General features: G+C 39.8%; 1 protein-coding gene across 1 annotated transcript in view; it reads left to right on the top strand.

Annotated features, from left to right (window-relative positions):
- The first annotated feature begins 2,701 nt into the window (after positions 1-2,701).
- LOC108876646 (contactin-associated protein-like 4) overlaps positions 2,702-19,632 on the top strand; it is an 89,921-nt gene continuing 72,990 nt past the window's right edge. Inside the window, exons 1-2 of the mRNA XM_018666291.2 lie at positions 2,702-3,166; positions 18,018-18,128. Coding sequence (XP_018521807.1) covers positions 3,082-3,166; positions 18,018-18,128 — 196 coding nt within the window. The 5' untranslated portion in view covers positions 2,702-3,081. The remainder of the gene's footprint in view (positions 3,167-18,017; positions 18,129-19,632) is intronic.

A 19,632-nucleotide genomic window follows, 5' to 3' on the forward strand; every position in this document is an offset into this window, starting at 1 on the left:
ACTGAGTTTGCTTATGTTGTTTTGACAAGATTATTTATTTATTTCATTTCCTCAAACACACACCAACACCCAGCCTGAGCTGTACTGTTTTGCCTGGTTAAAACGTGCAATAAACCATAGACCAGGTGAAGATTATTCCTGCCTCCATGTGTCCCTCCTGCCAATCCTTACGAGGACTGTGGATCTTATCCCCGTTTCTTACAGTATACCTGTGCCACAAGTAGATCTCTTCAACAGAAGAATCATTGCAGTGTGAGTATTCTGTTAAGATTCACTTAAATCTGAACCCATCCTCTGAACCACTGACATTAGTTATTAATACTTTTATTGCTGTTGTCCTCCTCCTTATTGTTCATTCTTGTCTTTTAGTTCGAAAGAGATCAAAGAGAATAGCAGTGAAAGGAGACTTTTGGGTGCAAGCCTCATAGGAGGATTTATCAGTTTCCTGTGAAGCAGCTGTTAGTCAGTGTAGTTGTGTTTGTGTCCTATAGATTTAAGTAAACTCCACAGAAAATAAAAGAAAATCCCTGACTCGATTCATATCACTCAGGAAGCGATCTTTTGATGCTCCATGTGTGAACAACACACGATATCTGAATCATCAGCTGGAAAATCCATCTCTTTTGTAAGGTGCCCTCCTCTGAAGAGACCCTCATCAAAGAGAGACTCCGCTAGCAGCAAGCACATGACCTTGATGAGAAGCAGCGTGCATTTGAGAGGAAGGATCAAAGGTTGTGTGGGTGAACACAACCAAGGCTAAGCTACTGCCGCTCCCACTGATGACCTTCACAGGGAACAACAGAAGCTCCACAGATGTTTCTGCCCAGTTTGAAGGTCAGTGGTATATTTGGCTTTGTGTTTCCGGTGATATTTGTGGATGACTGACATTTGTGGGCGTTTTGTCTTTGTGCTGGACTACGACGTGTGACCCTGGGAAAGTAATGTAGATTTGATTGATTGATGGACATTTTATTTAAATTTTTGTTCTGTTAATGAATATGTGTAGAGAAGTACATGCATAATGCACTTTAGAGGTGACAGTTTCCTCAGCTGTCAAAATGTCTTCATTTGGCAGAGGTGCACTGCAGCTGTGGTGAGGTCTTTGGGTCAAATCCTCCTTTCAATCAGTTTTTTCCTCTTTCTTCACTCTGAATTTTTTATTAAGGCAGAAAAGGTGATTGACTGATATTTAAAGGAGCACCTCCCTAGAAATCCCAAGGACAACATTGTCCCTAATATGCTGGTTTAAGAGAGGAACTACAGGGTACTTGCACTCCTGACCTCTTACTGGGATGAATGTCTAGTTTTGAATTGACATTTCTTATCATTTCTAACAATGTTTAGACTCACAGCACTTGGTTAAGGTTAAGGAAAGACTAGTTAAAAACAGAAAAAGATCACCGTGACAAAACCATGATCTTTCCCAAACCTTAACCAAAGTGCTTTTTTGTCTAAACCACAGACAGGACTGTGGATGTGAACTGTGGATGCATTCCACACATGTGCAGTAAATCAATACATATTTGCACTGCTGCCAACACATACTTTCTTCCTTTCCCAAAGTCTGGGAAATTTCCATCCAAGGATTATTGCACTTTTTATTGTCTTTTTATATTGTTTTAAAGAAGAGCTGTACAGATGTGGGTAGCATACAGCCTCTTTTCAAGCATCCATTTTGGTTTTCCGGTGCATGCACAGTTGGTGCCCTTGTAGCATAGTGGTCTTAACAAATTGGACAGAACCTTGTGTCTGCCCTCTGATGACGAAATTCATGTCACTCAGACCTTACTGGACCCTTGAGTACTTGTCGATGTCTCAGCCTTAGGATGTAGTTGCATCACATTGTAGTGCCCTTATTACTGATCATTAAAACTGCCCCTCAAGCAGAGATGTAGTGATAAATTTAAAGTCCCCTCCACTCAAAAATGTGGCCTTCACTTGGATATTTGACTGTCACTGTCCAGAATGATGTATGTGCACAGTTTGACACCAGTATAGGATGTTTTCGCATTTATCTGCCGAAGGGGGAATGTTTCTGTGCTCACTTTAAATCTGAGTATGAGTGCATACGAAGTAAACTGTGCTCCAATGTCCAACTTACACTAATGTGATGTGAAAACAAACTGAGGATGGACTTTTCAGTGAAGCTGGAGACCTCTTGTGTCCTGTAGGTAAAGGGAACACATTTGTATATGCTGGATTTTTCAATGAGATAGAGGAAGTACATGTAAATCTAATAAATAAATGTTAAGGTATTCATATTTTTGTGGAGAAACAGCAGATGGAGGGGATTTTTAAAGGTGGACAAATGATCTGATACTTTGCTTGCTTGCATATATTAGAACTGTTTCATTTGATGTGTCAGAATCATGTTAGTTTGTAATTCATGGATGATTACTACATGGACCTACCAGGCACAGGTCAAATGGGTTAAGGGGCTTTCACCTACAAAATGTTTCTGAAAGAGGCGCAAAATGACCAAAAGCAGACCATAAACAAAGAGAGAGAGGTGAAAAGAGACTACAAAGAGGTGGAAAACGACCCTAAAGAGACAGAAGACAAGTTAGGAGTCCAGTTTTTCCTCTGCATCCCTGATCTTGTGCACAGAAATGTGAGAACTGCATTTCTTAGATGGCTGAGACCTATAATGTGCAGCTGCATTAAGAGTTAAACATCACTCAGCCACATGCTCTCATTGCTGTGGTGAAACCAGTCGTGGGACACCCTCCAGGAAACTCTGAGCACTTTCAGGATCTCAGTGAGGGAGGCGGTGCGCTGGACTCGGACCTGCGACAGTCCTCGTTAGAGCCCTCCTTCTTCTTTTCCTCGCTCCCTCTCTTCATTCCACCACTTCACGGAGGGCAGGCGGTGTGACAGCATCCTCCTCCTCCTCCCCGCTGGGTACCGGCCGGCCCCTCCACACTGTGTGGCAGCAGGGCTACCGCAGCGCAGCGCACCGGAGCGGAGCTGGAGGAGAGGAGAAGCGAACAGGAGAGGAGAGGAGAAGAGGAGGAGGAAGACGGACTGTCTCCCCTCGGACAGGCGGGATTATAGGACTCTGCAGCATCCCGTCGCTTCAACATGCCTCTGGGGAGTAAGAGACTCGCTGGGATTACTGCGCTGATCGGCTCGCTGCTGCTCGGCTCCTGTGGGACAGGTGCGGAAGGTGAGCGGCTCCGTGCGCCTCCTGGGAAGGAGAGAGGGCTGTTGAGTGTGTTTTACTGAAAGAGACCCCCCAGGGTTTATTTTTGCACTAAGACATCACTGAGCTATGAGGGCATGGTCTAACAATGGGGGGCACACTATGGGCTATGTTCGGCTAGTTGATGTCAGGGCTGTTGCTGAGACTTTTAACTACATGATGATCAATCATCTTAAAGACAAAAGAAGAAAAATAGAAAATATTTCATCTTTATCTTCTTTCTTATGTTTCGTAATGAAAGATGGAGAGAACATTAAGAACAAATTTTCACAACTAAAATAAATTGAATTTAACTCGGAAATATGTTGAAATTTTTATACAGATTAACCAAGAGACTCAAATACCTGCAATTAAGGAATATCTTGATTATTGATTAATCTGCCAATTATTCTCTCGGTTAATTGATAAATCTTGTAATCTATAACATATAAGAAAACTGTGAAACGCCTCCAGAATGTGCTGTTGTGTTGGACCAGTAATCCAACAAACCTCAAAGACATTTAGTTTACAATGGAGAAAGAAACAGTTGAGTTGATGATTAACTGTCTAACTGTTTCAGCTAGACCTCAAAAAAGTCATGAGCCTTAATTTTACCGTCATAGATTTTGAAAAAGCTCTCACTTTTGTTTTCCATAAACATGCGTAAAAGGACACACAGGACCGAATTTGTGGCTGCAGCTGCGTGTTGATTTTGATCTGCGACCCGTTTCTCCAGTTTTTTGGGAAACAGTGTAGCTCATGCAGTTTTTTTCAGTGGATTTATAGTGAATTAAACAGTTGGCTGGGTCTGATCCGACCACCGCGGGGGCTTGTTGTTGAAAGAGAGCGCACATCCTCTGGGGATTTACGGCTGTCAAGTTTTTAAGAGATAGCGAATCCCACAAGTTCCGTTCTTATTTTAGCTTTCCCAGCATTTTGATGTTTTTACATGAGAGAGTGAGAGAGACAGAGGGGGGGACAGGCTGTGGTCTATCTGTGGCAGATGTGGGGAAAGCTGCACAGGAGGATGCTGCTGCTCCTTCTTCAGCTCCAGTTTTATACTCAGAGCAGATCCTAAAAGTGGGTTCCTCGAGAGAAATGATAAAAAAGTTTCCTCTTTAATAGCTGTGTGAGGAAGGACTTTAAAGAAATACAGCCACGAGTGAGATAGACAGATGCTGTTGTTGAGTCCCTATGTGCATATGAGGTTATTTTCCTCTTGGGAGGTTTTAATGAATAGTTCCAGTAACTGCACAATTGAAGTAGTGGCTCAGTAAAATCTGATGACCCCACTGTAATTACTGCACTCTCCTGGACTGATGGTGTAAATAAGAGCAGCCTTTTTACGTGACATTCCTGTAGGCAAATTGACAAAAGATTTAAAAAAAAACGTAGTAAGCCTGATGGATCAGAAGTTTGGAGAGATTAAAGTTGTAATCAATGGTTGGATGGAACAATGGATGGATAGTGCTGCTGCGTGTGGAGGATAGAGAGGAGGGATGCATTAATAGGCGTTGTGGTTTCTCAGCTGTATTGATTGTTTGGAAAGACAATAGTTGTTTAAAAAAGGGGGATGTATCGATAATATGGACTAAAATTGAACCAAATCCAGATGAAACAGGTACATTGTCTGTTTTGGCTCAGACACAACAACTTCCTCGATCCATGGAGCCTGAGACAAAAGCTGTAATTTTACTGTATCACTTCACTGTGCTTCATATATTTTGCTCGGCAGTGTACTGTACATCAGTCAGAGCCTTTATCATCTACTTAATGATCTGTCTTCTGTCCAGATTATGCTTCCTAAGCAATGAAAAGGTTTCAGCTCAGTAAGGGACTGTCACATCATTCATCATGTTTTGTGCATTGAGGGCAGGAGGTTTCTGTCATTGTCACACTCATCATCTTCAGTGATACTCTCTCTCTCTTGCACTCACACATTTATACTTAAGCTGCTGGTGTGGTTCATAACAAGTGCGCAGTTGAATATGTTTGGAAACAGACGTTATCTTTTTGAACTGACAATCAGACATCCACGCCCACTTTCATGCAGCAACTGACCAGATGTGCTGAGGCGAGAGAACTTCTCTCTCAAGCTCTCATTTTTCATTTGTTTTACAGCTTCTTAAAATCACTTTTGATATACAAATAAATGCAATGCTGAATGCTATCCAGAAAAGACAGTCTGAAAATGTGAAATGTTATCTCCATAATTAAATGGCTTTTCACCCTGCCTCTGAGTGTGGCCCCTCAGACCAACTATAAACACTTTTGATATTGATATGGTTGGAAAACATGTTCTTTTCCAGCACAGCCTCGCTGTAATTTCTGTGTTTACTGAAAAAGTTGAACCATTATGAATTCTAAATGCAATGGCACAAGCTGCACATGTTCGGGCAGCTGTCCTCCCTCTACTTGCCACTGCCTTCATGTTTACATTAGCTCCTATTATACAGCCTGTTCAAGGTGGGGATGTGGCGACTTTACTCTTGCCGTTCTGTATACAAGGTACAAGCATGGACTCAGGGGGCATTGCTGTTCCACCTTCAAGCCAGCAGCAGATGTAGTAACAGACCTGGAACGATATCTGTTTGGTTCAGTGTAAACAAGGCAAGGTGGCATAATGCAGGGTCGTCTTAATGATAATATAGGATCTTTGTTTCAGAGAGGTGGGTAACGAGGGGTTAACTGCTCAAAGCAGCTTTAAACTTAAACACAGATACACACATACATTGTAAAGGTATATGGTAATCCTACTTGTGAGGATCCAAAGGGCTGTTGTATGCTCAAAATCAGACCACATCTGAAAGCAAAATCACTTCACCTAACCCTGAAATAAAGTCCAGACTGGACACAGTGGTTCCAGTTTCAGCTCTGTTTATTATTAAAATCAAAGACTAACAGACAGTTTTAGGTGAGAAAACATCCAACAAATCCAAATGTAAATGGCAAAATGCTGAATACTTATGAACATTCCCAGAAACATTCATGAGTGTCGAGGTTTGGCTAAGTTTAAGTAACTAAAACTTAACTAAGGTCGGTGAGAAAAATTCCCCTCATGGTTAAAAGAAACTAACAGTGACTGTTGGTTGGCAATGACACGGCCTCTGGTGTTGAAGTCGTATGCAAAGTATGCTCAGCCTTTCACTCTGACCTCTCTACGAAAGTGGTTTCGTGGTAGTATAATAATGTCATGGTACTGCTGACTTTGCTAGTGAGAGAGAAAAGTAATTATTTGCTTGACTGCAGGAGGTCACTTGTCAGGAAAACATTTTTTGAGCAAATGATCAGTGCTGTCTTTTTTTCTGACGAGGATTCTCAGCACAACATCATCATCATCATACCATCATCTTCATCTTCATCATCACCATTACCTTCACTATGAAATATCTCTGGCAACGTGTGTTCCCCCTCTCACATACCCTCTCCTCCTTTTGTTTTTTTTTTTTGTGTGTGTTTTTTTTTACACAAGCAGTGTACAGGTAGAAGCATTTCTTTTGCATTTTTCTAAAACAGTATAGAAAGCACAATTCTGTCTTCATTTTGATTATTGCACAGGTGGAAGCAGCAGGGTAAATTCAGGAGTGTTTCATCTCTCAGATGGCTGAGACTGTGGGCTGGGTAGATGTGTTTGATTATTTAACTAGCTAAGGCTGAGGGGGGATCTTTAAAGCGTTGTTATTTTCTCAGAGAGCTGGAAATTCATCTCTCCCAGTCCACAGCTAGACAGAAAATAAGTTGGCAAAAAAAAATATAAATAAATATATATATATATATATATATATATATATATATATATATATATATACGCTTGGGGAGGAGTTGATTTAAATTTAGGCCTAGCTCCCTGCTTCATATGCGAGCAGCCTTGTCTCATCAGAATTTATTACTTTTCAATGAGCTGGTGGTTTGCACTGCGAGTACATAAACCTCTGAATAAAATCAATTTGGTGTGAATGTGTGAGACATTTTTTCTGCAAACCCTGCTGTCCTTTATGCTTCATGAGATGGTGGAGTCTTGGAGAAACAGCGTGAGGAAAGAGCAAAGTAGTTCAGGATAAATCTGCCTTACTTTTCTTCTTTAGTGCCATTTATGAAAATGTGTTGAGTAGAAGTGGAGTCATGAGGAGGTTGTCATTAAGTCAAGGTTACATAAAGGTTGCAGCAGCGGCTGGTGGCGTTCGCCTGGAGCTGCCAGTCTTGAATCTAGATTTATTAATCCAGGGACAAGTAGTTAAGCGATAAAAGTGACAGAGAACTGCAGTCCATCCATCTGCCTTTGTGACCTGTGGGATTTTGTGTTTGCCCAAGGCCGGCTCCCTAGTGGATGTCTGCCTCCCTAAAAACAGACCCATTCATCAAATGGCCCTGTCATTATATCAGATGACTTGTTATCGGTCCAAGAATTGGCCACATTCTGCTGAGGTCACTATTCACTGTCACTCTCTGAAGCAGCAGAAAAGTAGAAAATGTGGGCATCAGCTACTAGCAAAAACAAATTGTATTAATGTGGACTGACATGTTTATGTGCTGTAAATTATTCGCCTGTAAATAACTGTCAGTGCTTCAATATTTCAGTCTATATCTGCTTTATAAAAACCCATATAAAAATGATTTTCCAGACAGAAAGGAAATCTAAATCTAAGTAGATGATAAGTTTTATTCATTTATTTTTTGGCATATTTAGAATTTAAAAAATAGTTTGTTCAGAAGAGGTACATCGCAAGTAGGCTACTGCTGATGGAAAAAAATATACAGATGTAAGCATATAGATCTTTTTATTTTTTTTTCAAAAAAATGTACATACCAGACACTGCACACATTTCAGTTTTTCTAAGCAGTTAAAAGGCCTACCATTCATGTTGGTTTAAAACTTACAATTTAGCATTCAGAAAGTTCAAAATCAAAGTCAAATTGTCAAACTCCCATCTGTTGATGAAGGTCATGTGATATGATCGAAAGCCCCAGAACAGCTACTAAATGGACCTTGTGTTGAGATTGTTCTCTACACTGCTCAAAGACCAAGGTCAAGAACGAACTTTGACCCTCACAATCAAAAATACACACACACCTGCTTTTATTTTGAAGGCCAGGTGCGTATGACGTCTTCACGTTCAGAGGAGTCCATCTTGGCTGAGCACTCCTTGACTCTGAATAAATATTGTTTTCTCGCGATCAATAGGCGATTTGAGAGGGGTTTGCTGTCCCGCTTGTTAACCTGCCATCCCTCACATACACGCGTCTAAGTCGTGAGATAACTGACTAAAATAACTCCGCTGTGGTGTCGCAAAGATACTCAACGCCAGGATCACCGACTTTCTCGTCTCCGCACCGGCGTCACTGCTTGTGTGTCGGTGGTTGGAATGAACTATCTTGTCGCCACAAAATCTTGACTCAAAACGCCGATTCTTTGGTTATCAACAAACCGGAGAGGAAGCTGAGTCATAGGCCTGATAGAGGTAACCAGATGTTTTTACTCATTGACTGCTTGTAGTTGAGTGTCATTTATCCCCAGTTATCATCTGACAATTAGCACCTTTCATGCTACGTTAAACAGTGGTTAGTTATTTTCACTTGAGAATTAACTTGCTAGCTTGCTAGCTAGCTTGCTTGCTAATATTTATTCCATCCATCCCATGTCAGACTGATAAACGTCAAATAAAAGTTTCAGTACTTTTCTTTCAGTTCAGTTTGTTTTACAATTTGAAATATATGTTTAAATAAGGCCCACCTATGTATTTTTAAATATTATTGCAAGATTATCCTTACCGGATCACCACTTAAACTGGAACACCGGCCCCATGTGTTCATTTATTTATTTATTTTTCTTTGTTCACTGACAGACTAAACTGAAAAGCTGTAGAGGGAAGAGAGGAAAGATACAGGACAAGATGAGGAGACTGAGAGAAAAAGAAATCAATAAGGAGATGAAGAAGAGAGAGGAAGAGTAGGGACTGCCCTCTGTGCCCAGGACAGGATTGGCATCATGTCCCTGTGCTGTTCAACACGGCCAGAAACTGACCTGACCACACTATGTTGGACTGTGATATTTTTTTTTTTTTTGGTAATTGCAGTTTAACCTTCATTAATAACACAAACCAGGCATAATTGTAGTGTGATGATATAGTATTATTGTGCAAATGTAGAATTGTATAAAACACATATTGCTTGCTGTGTACTGTTTGAGGCATGTATATAATTCGGATCCATAATGATGCAAACTCAAACAGCGTAATCATCTTACTAAATTATTTTAATAAACTGAATGGGAATGAGAATGGGACAGACAGTGAATATAGAAGGGAAAAAAACAACCACTTGGGGCACCCCCCTGTTCAACAATAACAAATCACCTATTGCTTGTGGTGAATGTATTCCAGTGTTCACCCTTAGCTCCCTTTTGGACCTCACCAACTCCTGAGCAGAATATCTGGCTGCTAAATAGAAATTGTCCTCCCCTAAACATTACCACCAACAGTTAAGATTTACTGTTAGGCGACCTCTAGTGGCTTTTGTAATTATGATGAGAGCAAAGGTGTTGCAGTATAAAGAGCAAAAATCAGTGTTAGGAGGAGGTTGGGGTGGACAGATGGGTTGACAACATGCATGTTTCTGTTAAATGTGCTTATATGTTTTTTTATTTTTTATTTTGGAGGACTTGTTCGCTAAATGTATCTAATTGTCTCTGTTTGGTGAAACCAGCTGAAGATGTCTGAGGATGATACTGATGAGAGAGAGAGTAATCCAAACCAAAACAATGAGCTAAAAGATGCTAAAATGCACTGTTAACTTGACAGGAACTGCAGAGTCTGTGGGTTTGTATAGGAACCATGCCTTTGATGTACATAGTCACATGATCCACTGTCAGTGTAAAAAGTATTGATTATAACAGCTTTAAACCAGTCATTAATTATAATATCTACTCAGCCATATCAGTTCCTTAAAGAATAAAAAGAGTCCTACATTAGCTATCACTGCTGAAATGAATTACTTCTTCATTAGGCCTGTGTAGTTCCCCTTATCTTCTTTTCCAGGAGCAAAGAAAAACCACCCTAGTTAGTCTTCATTGTTGAGGTTATCCAGCTGATTTTGAAAGTTTCATATACCAAAGAGTTGTAACTCAAAAAAGAAGAAGAAGCTGAAATAATCGAGGAGTTGGTAGAAGAGGGAACGGAGAGTGTTCAAAAAGAGAGAAGTGGAGGAGTTTGGTTCTGTGCCCTGAGTGGACATTCATTGTAGTCGCCCACTGACTTTAAGCCATGCAGTGACACTCCCAACTCCCTCTCTCATTTCACCCATCACTGGGTTTTCTTTTGTGTGTGTGTGTGTGTGTGTGTGTGTGTGTGTGTGTGTGTGTGTGTGTGTGTCTCTGTGTGTGATGTCAGATTCATTCGCTTGACTCCCCTCATCTCACCTTCACAGTGCTGCAGCTCTGTGGTGCACAGCGACACCAGTTTCAACAAGAAAGTCCTGTTCGTCTGTGCCACAGTCTTACTTTACTGTCAATGGGTTGACAATATTGAAACATAGTTTTTTTTATAGCAATTACATTTTCTCATAAGAAAAACCTGCTGCTGTGAGAAGGGTTAAAACCCCTCTTTGAAGATATTGTCTGTTTTGTTCCTGACAACTGTAACAATCAGTAAGCAGAACTAAATTCATATGAAATATGTCAGTAGTGCCAGTTGGTAGAACATCTGCGTAGAACATCTGCAGTAGCCCTGTTGTTGGAGGAAGCAAAGCAAGAGAAAAGGAAGAGTGAGGAAGGAAAGTTGACAGTTATCACATGAAGCACCAGATTATATAAAATGAGTTTTCTCAACAACATAATCTTTAATCTGCCATTAGAGGCACACATGTGTTATTAAGTATGGTGTTTGCAATTTTTCAGAACTCTAAATGCACATTGGACTGTATTTCTTTCACCTTGAAATTTTTATGTATACAACCTTCTACATTTTATCTAAGAATCAGATATTTTGTAACAGTTGTTAATATTTTATACTGATGATTTAGCTGGGAAAGTTTCATGATTCAAACTGTACAAACATCACATAGCTGCCCATGCAGCAATGTAGCAGCGAAGAAGAAAACCACAAGCTCCTAAACATGAATGCTTTGCAAATGTTTTATGAGAGAAGTTAGAATTATCTGCAGATATTACTGTTATGCATGTATGTATAGTAATCATATCACTGAAAACCTTGTGCTATTTAAAGGGACCAGCTTTCCTATCACATGTCCTTTCATTCTTGCTCCAATCAATTTAAGTGAAAATTAACATCAGAATAGTTCTAAATACAGATAATTATAATACATACAGTTACCTAACCCACTGCTTTGACCTTCCCTGTTCAGAGTTTTAATGACAGCCCTTATGTCTGTTAGATTGAGGAGTGGAGTGCTGCACAGTGGGAGCAGGCCAACTAAGTGCCACTTGAAATAAATATTAATTATAAACATGAGGACTCTTATTTATGCTTTGATTCCACTCTGACCTCCCCGTCTTTATGAAAAGCACTGTAAGTAATGACACTGGACATTTGCTCACCCCAAATCAGACCTTGTCCACTCAATACTCCTGCATCTTATCTCTGTAGTTTTGGCCATGACCATTTTCTTTCATCCCATTTTAGTCCAGTTATGTGATTATAACAAATCAGAATGATGGCCCAGACTACAAGAAGACCCAGGGTTGTAAAAGAAAACCTGGATTGTCTTTTTTACAAGATACATTTATCAATGTGGGCTATTATTTAGGATTTGAGAGTTAGTGAAGAGGCCTTGGGGAACTGAGTAGTTTTGCAGTTGCAGAATGTTGCCCTAGGACTCTCTGTCCTTCACACAAATATAACAAAATATAAAACAGGAGCATGTAGACACCGTATTTCAATGTCAACCCTCAAACACAGAGGAACAGATGCCTTTACACACAGGAATCTGCCTATAAAAAGTGCTCATCCCTGGGAAGTTTTTGTGTTTTTTTTTTCTCCCTCCTGCAGTGCCATTGTTTTCTGCACTCTCTACCCAGGTGCTATCCCTCGCCTAAACCAAACAGAATATTTCCAGTGTGTGGGAACATGTCTCACAGCCTGTCTCCAACTATGCGTGCTGCATGTGTCATATATGTTTTGTGCAAAAACAGCTTATATATAACAAGATCACATATAGCAAAGAAGGAATTGGTGTGACATCGCTGAACCATTACATCAACAAAGAGAGGAGGCTGACACGGGAGACTGACAACCAGCTTTTATTTATTTTAATTATGTCCACGATCATTCTTGCATCGTGTCTACAAAATGTAATTTTGTCATTTAATTTGGAGGAGAGCACAGTCGTGCACAAACCATTTTTGTCTTTTTGAAAACAAGGCAATGCTTTGCTTGATATTTTTAAAACGTCTCCTAGGAAATGAAGTTCTTCTCCACCCATAGGGAAAGCCAACCATTAAAGTTCTGGAGGCAAAAAAGAAAGGAAGAAGAGCATAATTTATAGTTTGACTTAATGTTGAAAATGAAAATGTCTGCAAAGAAAACCATGCCATTCAATGTCTTGTCCCTATTTTGAAATGCAAATATGATCCACTAATGATATGCTCATCACACACTCCACATGTCTCCTCATGGGTCCATTAGTAGAAGTGATGTAACCTGCAGCAATTGTCCCAAATCTGCATAGGACTGGCATATTTCATTGTGAGTGATTTGGAATTTTTCTTCTCATTACTAATGTGTTTGCAGTCATTTTTTGTTGCTCGTTTCAGCACTCAGTGAGTATGCTAATGTGATGAGGGTTAAACCTTGCAGACTTCAGATAAATGTTTTAATTGCTGCTCTGTTGCAGTGCATTTTTTCTTTTGATCATTTAATTCTGCTGATTAGGTCTGCGTCCTGTGGAGTCACATATTAATGTAGTTAGCACAGAAGAAATTACAGCTTTGTTTTCATACTGTTTCACAGAGAAAAAGTGGTTAATTATGTTGCAGAGAACAGTTTATCTACAAGTGTATTCTAAATCTAATGTAATTTTCTAACTAGGGAGGTCTTAGATGGTGAGAGTCAGCAGAATTACTGATATGCCTGGTGTGTCACCAGCACACAGATTAAGGGCTGGAAATGAGGAACAAACATTTCTCTCATTGTTAGCAGTCAGCCCAGCAGCAGAGAGTCTCAGTCAAACTGTCAGATCCTCGGTTTCCAGTCTGCAGCCAAAGCAGGCACAGGATTCACATCAGTCTCAGGCAAACTGCTTTAACAGGCAAACTATTAGACTGACTAAGGCAGCCTCAAAATACTGATGATTATGGATGACTCCACAAAATACTTTTTTTGTTGACAACTCGGAGGGAGAGGAGAGATGGAAAGTCACAGAGATGTGAATTTAGTTATGAAGACTTTGGAAAACCAGCCATCAATCACAGCTCTCTTGTCGTTCAGCGGGAACATAATTTTGTCTGTTTTTTACAGAGACAATTAGGCAGCAGTTATTTAGAAATGAGACAGTCTACAGCCATGGAAGTGGGTCTGTGAAGCTGGAATACCTTATGTAAAGAAATCAAACTGTTAGATGGATGACAGTTGAATTCGAAAGTGATGGCATTGTCTGGACCACCACTTTGGTCCAGACTGAAATATCTCAACCAAGTTTGGATGGATTGTCCTGAAATTTTACAAAGACTTTAGTAGCGCCCAGAGGATAATCCAAGTGTCTTTGGCGATCATCTGACATTTTTCGTAGGTTGATGTTTGTCGGTTTGAGGGAAATGCCTTAACAACTGTTGGATGAATTGTTATGAAATTTGGCACATACATTCATGTCCCCCTCAGGATAAAATGTCATGACTTTGGTGATTGTCTGACTTTTGATTTAGCACCATCATCAGGTCAAAATTTCAGTTTGTCTAATACTTTGTTTTTTGACCAAGGCACCAACTAGTGTGGCTAAGGCAAAACTTGTGACTCAAAGTCAGAATACAGGATATCATTTCGAGTAGAGACGTATAACAAGTGTGACTTTTGACATTTTTAAATGTCTGCCCTTAGTTCACTCTTGTTTGTTTTAGCTACACTACTGCAGTGCCCATTGAAAATGTTCCTGTTGGTAGGGGCTGTTATTGTTTATATCCACTATAATGAAACCCACAGAAACAGAAATCTGATTCCAAATCCTTAAAGATATGTTTGGAGGTAGAAGTAATAAATCTGAGTTTGAATTTTTAGTGTTAGGAATGATTTATTGAAGTTCTTTCTCTTTTTCCTCGAAGTTTGGAAAGTTGTTTAGTGTTGGTGGAGGTCTGTGCATCTTTTAGTTTTGAGCACAGTTCCTACAGTCAAACAGTGACACAGTGTATAAAGCAGATAAAACCTTTGTCTACAGGTAACTCTTGAGTTAAGGGTGGGAAGTTTGTAAAGACACAAACAGACAAAAAACAAGCACAGCTGTTGTCCACTCGGTGATGGTTGTTGGACAAACAAGTATTGTAGGGCTTTATTATCCTGCTGCTCTCTGGGCACAAAGTTATTTCAGTAAAATGGTAAAACTGGATAACTTATTGCAGATGGATGGACTTTTTGTCTCTGTTTCTCTCTCTCAGTGTTGTCGTTTGATTTGCATTAATTGACCCCTGTAGCAGACACTGAGCATGTCATACAAACAGAAGAAGTAGTCAAGATGCAGTGGCCACGCCAGCGGTGAATGAAGTACTCAGATCCTTTATTTAAGTAAGTGCCAATAACACAGTTTCAAAATACTCCATTCAAAGTCCTACTATGATTTTAATAGATTTAAATACTGATACTGTTGTAGCTGTTCCAGGCAGAGTTTTAACTTTATAAAATTAAGAAAAGGTAAAGTTCTGGTACATAATGAATAACATCATTTAAAAATAACTTTTCTCTAATCTTTGATTTTGACCTCTGGACTATGGACCCCAACCAATGACTAAATATAAAGATGGACAATGCCTCTCAACTTGGTCCCACTGTACAAAAATGGGGTCAAAATATCCAGTATGTGGGTGCTGCCATCTTGTGCTGGGGATGTCATTTAGAGGGCAGAGTTTGTACAGTAGTGATTGGATCATGGTATGATGTTTGACCATTTCTCAGTTGATACTGTGACACGTTTTCACCAGCCAGTGTCTTTCGTGTTCTACTGCTCTTCCTCTATGGGGGATTTGTATCTTTAAGGTGTGCAAGTCAAGATCTAAAGGTGTGAAATGGTTTGTAGTAGGTGATAATATTGAATTGTGGTGCAGAATTAAATAAGACTCAATATTGCATATAGCTCTTGGTACTGTATTGAGAGCATGTACTTGTACTAGTGTATGGGTTTAAAAGAGGTTCACTCAACTAATGCATCTCAGTGGATGTACTGTAGTTTAGATAACATGACGTTGGATCATGATAGGTTTTTGCTTTTGAAGGCTGTACCAGTACTAGTATTGGTGTTTAGATCTTTTCTGTTAGTGAGCTTTCAAAGATCTAGCAAAGGACATTCCTTTAAGCTCTGTTTAAGAAATGCCTCATAAATCGGTGACTGTTCAGTGTCTGACAGTTCAGCAACCTCCTACCTTCATTTTACTCTAAGCTTTCTGTATTTGTGCTTTACCTTTTTCTCACAGTCACCTTTTAAATGTCATAATTCCTGCGAGGAAAAATCAACCTGACCTGTTCAAATGCCTCTGCTCACTTCCAACCAGCTTTTCTTGGCAAGGCCATATTCTTACAACCCTTTATCCTCTGAGGTTTTACACCGCTCATTTCACCTCTCTAAACTAATTCAACTGTATTTTACAGTTGGTGTACTATTACCATCCACTGCTTGCTTTGTGTCTCTGAGCCTCGGATGGTTGGCCCATCATGCTTTGTTAAGGTGTGTAACATGTTCTCAACAAGCATATCCTCTGCATGTGGGGTCCCCTGTGCAAATTGTGCAGTATTTTGCCTTGAAGGAGTATTGCATTCAAGGCATTGTCAGTGAATTTAACTGAGATTATAAAAGTAATGAAAACTTAAAACTGCAAGAGTCTCTTTCTGCTACTTTGACCCATGAATGTACTAATTAACAAACACAGTAGGGGTGAGCAGAAGAGCTTTAAATGAGAGATGATAGCCAAGGTATTATTGTGCACTACCACAGTTTGGAACCAGCTTTTATTCTTATGAAAGAGGGGTATGAAAAGCCACGAGTTTGAATGGAAATGCACAGAAAAACTCTGAAGTGCCTGTAGAGAGGAGAGGAGTTAGACCTAGGTGGATATGACAGGCTATTCAAAACTGTCAACAGCCTGTGGTTTATAGTCTCAGGTAATGAAAATCCCTCTGTGCTTGAAATGAAGTACAATAATGTTGACAAAGTAATCTCAGCTGAGTCCTTGTTGTCAGAGTAGGGAGACAGGAACGGGGACCTCTGAATGGATTGTGAATAATCTGAACTGGCTCTCTTCTCAGTGGTGGAAAACAACATCCATTAAAAACATAGATTTAGACTACTTTTATGGAGTTATCGTAGAAACACCCAAACATTTGTAATTAGTTAACAATCAGGTATTTTAATAAAAATTGCCTCCCTGTGGATAAATGACAAATTTAGTCACAGCTTCTGTTCTTTAACTGCTTTTGTCAGAAGGGGAACAACTGCTCTCTATTCAATTTCTTGCTAAAATTCAGCATGACAGACACAGAGATCTTCAATTTGGGTCTTTGACTGGACAGGTGGCAACCCAGTAATTGTGTTCAATGTGGCATAGGAATTAATATTAATTTATTAGAAGTCTTTGTGTGTGTCTCTGCTTGTTCTGTGTTGTTCATTGAAAGAAAGATGTATTTAAAAGTTAGAGCAAACGTGAAAGAGACTTAATGCTCATGTGTGCAGTATCTCACTTGCAGCCCTGGTCGTGTTGTAACATTGACACCTGAACAACATGAAACATGAAAAAGGCGAAATCTTTTCCTGTTTTCACATAGCAAACAACAAAAACTGCATCACAGTCAGTATGTAGTAAAGAATGGGATAGACTTTACTATACTATTAGTAGGTACTCTGGCTGTGTTCATTGCAATAAATGAATATGTGTCACCCAAATGCAACAGTATGGCACTTTTACATGTTTGTAATAGTTTTTGGATGAAAAAGCAGTTTTAGTTTGCAGATGCATCAGCTATATTATACTGTCAGACTGTGGCTAAATAGAAAACTACTTTCCTTTAAAGCCCCATTAAGCAATTTATTGATATATTTAACTGTGATTCCAGCACCTTCCTGTAAGTATAAAAGAGGAGAATATCGAACAGCATGTTTGTAATGTACTGTTCACTGTTTCTATAGGTCTATAAAGATTGTTGCTGTGGTGTTGTTTGTTGATGCATCAGGGTAATGTGTGTACAAATGTCAAAGTCCTCTATAACCTTAAAATATACACTTTTATCTTTTTCTACAATGAAACAGTCATATCCTTTTACAGATACTCGCCATTCATGAGTCACTAATTCAGAATCAATTTGTACTCAACTTAGAACTCCATTTCTTGTCCTTGACATTCCTAAACATCAAAGTGTATGAGGCATGAAAAGGTCTCCACTGACGTCTCTTGTTCCCTGTTCTTCTGGAGTAAAGTCGTCTTTTTCCTGCAAATGCTCCTGTTATCTGTCCCAGCCTACAATCATCTAGGAAAAGCTTCAAGTTTAACCTTTTAATTAGAAGAAAAAATCCAAATTTTCTTCAGTCTACATTTCATCAACACTGCAGAAAGATAGATATATTGGTCTATAAGTTCCATAAAATGCACTGTTTGCAAGATTCTTAACCTTGATCCTTTTCTGCTTTGTGACAGAGGTTTGTGACAGCCCACTGGTGTTCAACTTGCCACCGTCATCCTTCAGAAGCTCCTCCCAGCTGTCCAGCAGCCATGGGCCTGTCTTTGCTAAGGTCAACAGGAGAGAAGGTGAGAAATCATTACTGCTTTTGTCCAAAGTCCAACTTAAATATTTTACTGCCTGCAGTGACTGCACATTCCAAGACAGATTCATACCCAGGACGTTGTCATAGATAATAACTGATTGCCATTCTGGTCCAGGTATTGACTGTGGTGCATGACTAGGCTTCATCTATTTGGCACAGAATTTTGCAGACAGGGACTCCCTTGTGTTTTAACTTTCTTACTTTATTACCTAGAATTCATTGCCCAGACTATACTCAAACATTAGCAGTAAAATTTTTACATAATATCCTTTCAGTGTGTAAAGGAGGTGGAGACTGTGATCCAGTCCTGGTTTCCAGACAAAGTGTTTACTCAATGTAGGTCAAATGTCCACTATCTGGATTAAATCAGTACTACAAAATCATTGTTTAACTATGGAAACTTTGCTTTGCTGACTGTATCCAGTGTGTCCATGTGGTGCAAGAAGTTGTAAATGTGTTATGACTGCACGACCATTTTTGATACTGGCTTCAGTTGGATCCTCACCCTGCGATATTGTTCTGATAAAGCATGCCTTGTAAAGTTATTAGTAAAAGAGTTAATTTCTGTGTTACTGTATTTGGTAGTGTTCTTGACTGGGGCTTGCTGGATTGCAGCCATCATGTAAACACAAAGAAAATGATGCTGACTCTATCCATTACTGGTCTAATTTGTGTAATCTCCACACTTTTGAGATGTGGTGGAAACACAAACGGATGGTTTTATATTTCCTGGGACTACTTGTGCAAAAATGCCTAAATGTAAGAGATTCCTGTTACCTCAAGCTCCCTGGTTAACACCCTTCTCTCCCCTTCTCCGGTACAGCAGTGACCTTTTCTGTTTTCCACAGTTTGTGTTTGAAAGCATGAGCGGTGAGGGGTTTGGGGTGCAGGCTATCCATAAAAAGTTTTGGCTTGTGCAGCTTTAAACTTTATGCACTTGGTCAGTTGTTGACATCAGCTGTCAAGAAGCACCTTCAGGCTGGTGAAAATGCCGGGAACAGTCAGAGAATTGAACCATAGAAAAACTGATGTCCCTCGACTGTACAGTATCTCCATCTTTTTACTGTTCTGTGGGCTGCAGTGGTGCATTTTTGTCTTAGTGCGGCAAAGAGTCTTTGCCTCTCTACAGGACGCTGAGCACAAAACATCAAAGGAAAACCTCAGCTGGGCTCACACAGTCTGAGAGATACCTCTGTGGTCCCTAGGGATAGAGAGAGGGAGATATAGATAAAGACAAAAAGGGCAGGTGGGTAGATAGATAGATAGGACAGCGGTTACTGCCAACTATCTGTATTATATATAGAAATGCATGGGAATTATATTAGACTAGTACATCAAAAACTCTCCACAGGGCCACCTCCTCTCAGCTGGGGTATAAATCTGAGTTGTGATTCACTAACCACAATAAAAATTCAGGAGGGAGCTCTCTGCTGGATGCTGATGCAGGCCTTTATGAAGGGCTATCATGGCTTGTTTTGAGGTTTGCA

Source organism: Lates calcarifer, linkage group LG17, assembly GCF_001640805.2.
Source record: "Lates calcarifer isolate ASB-BC8 linkage group LG17, TLL_Latcal_v3, whole genome shotgun sequence".
In the NCBI taxonomy this organism is placed as follows: domain Eukaryota; kingdom Metazoa; phylum Chordata; class Actinopteri; family Centropomidae; genus Lates; species Lates calcarifer.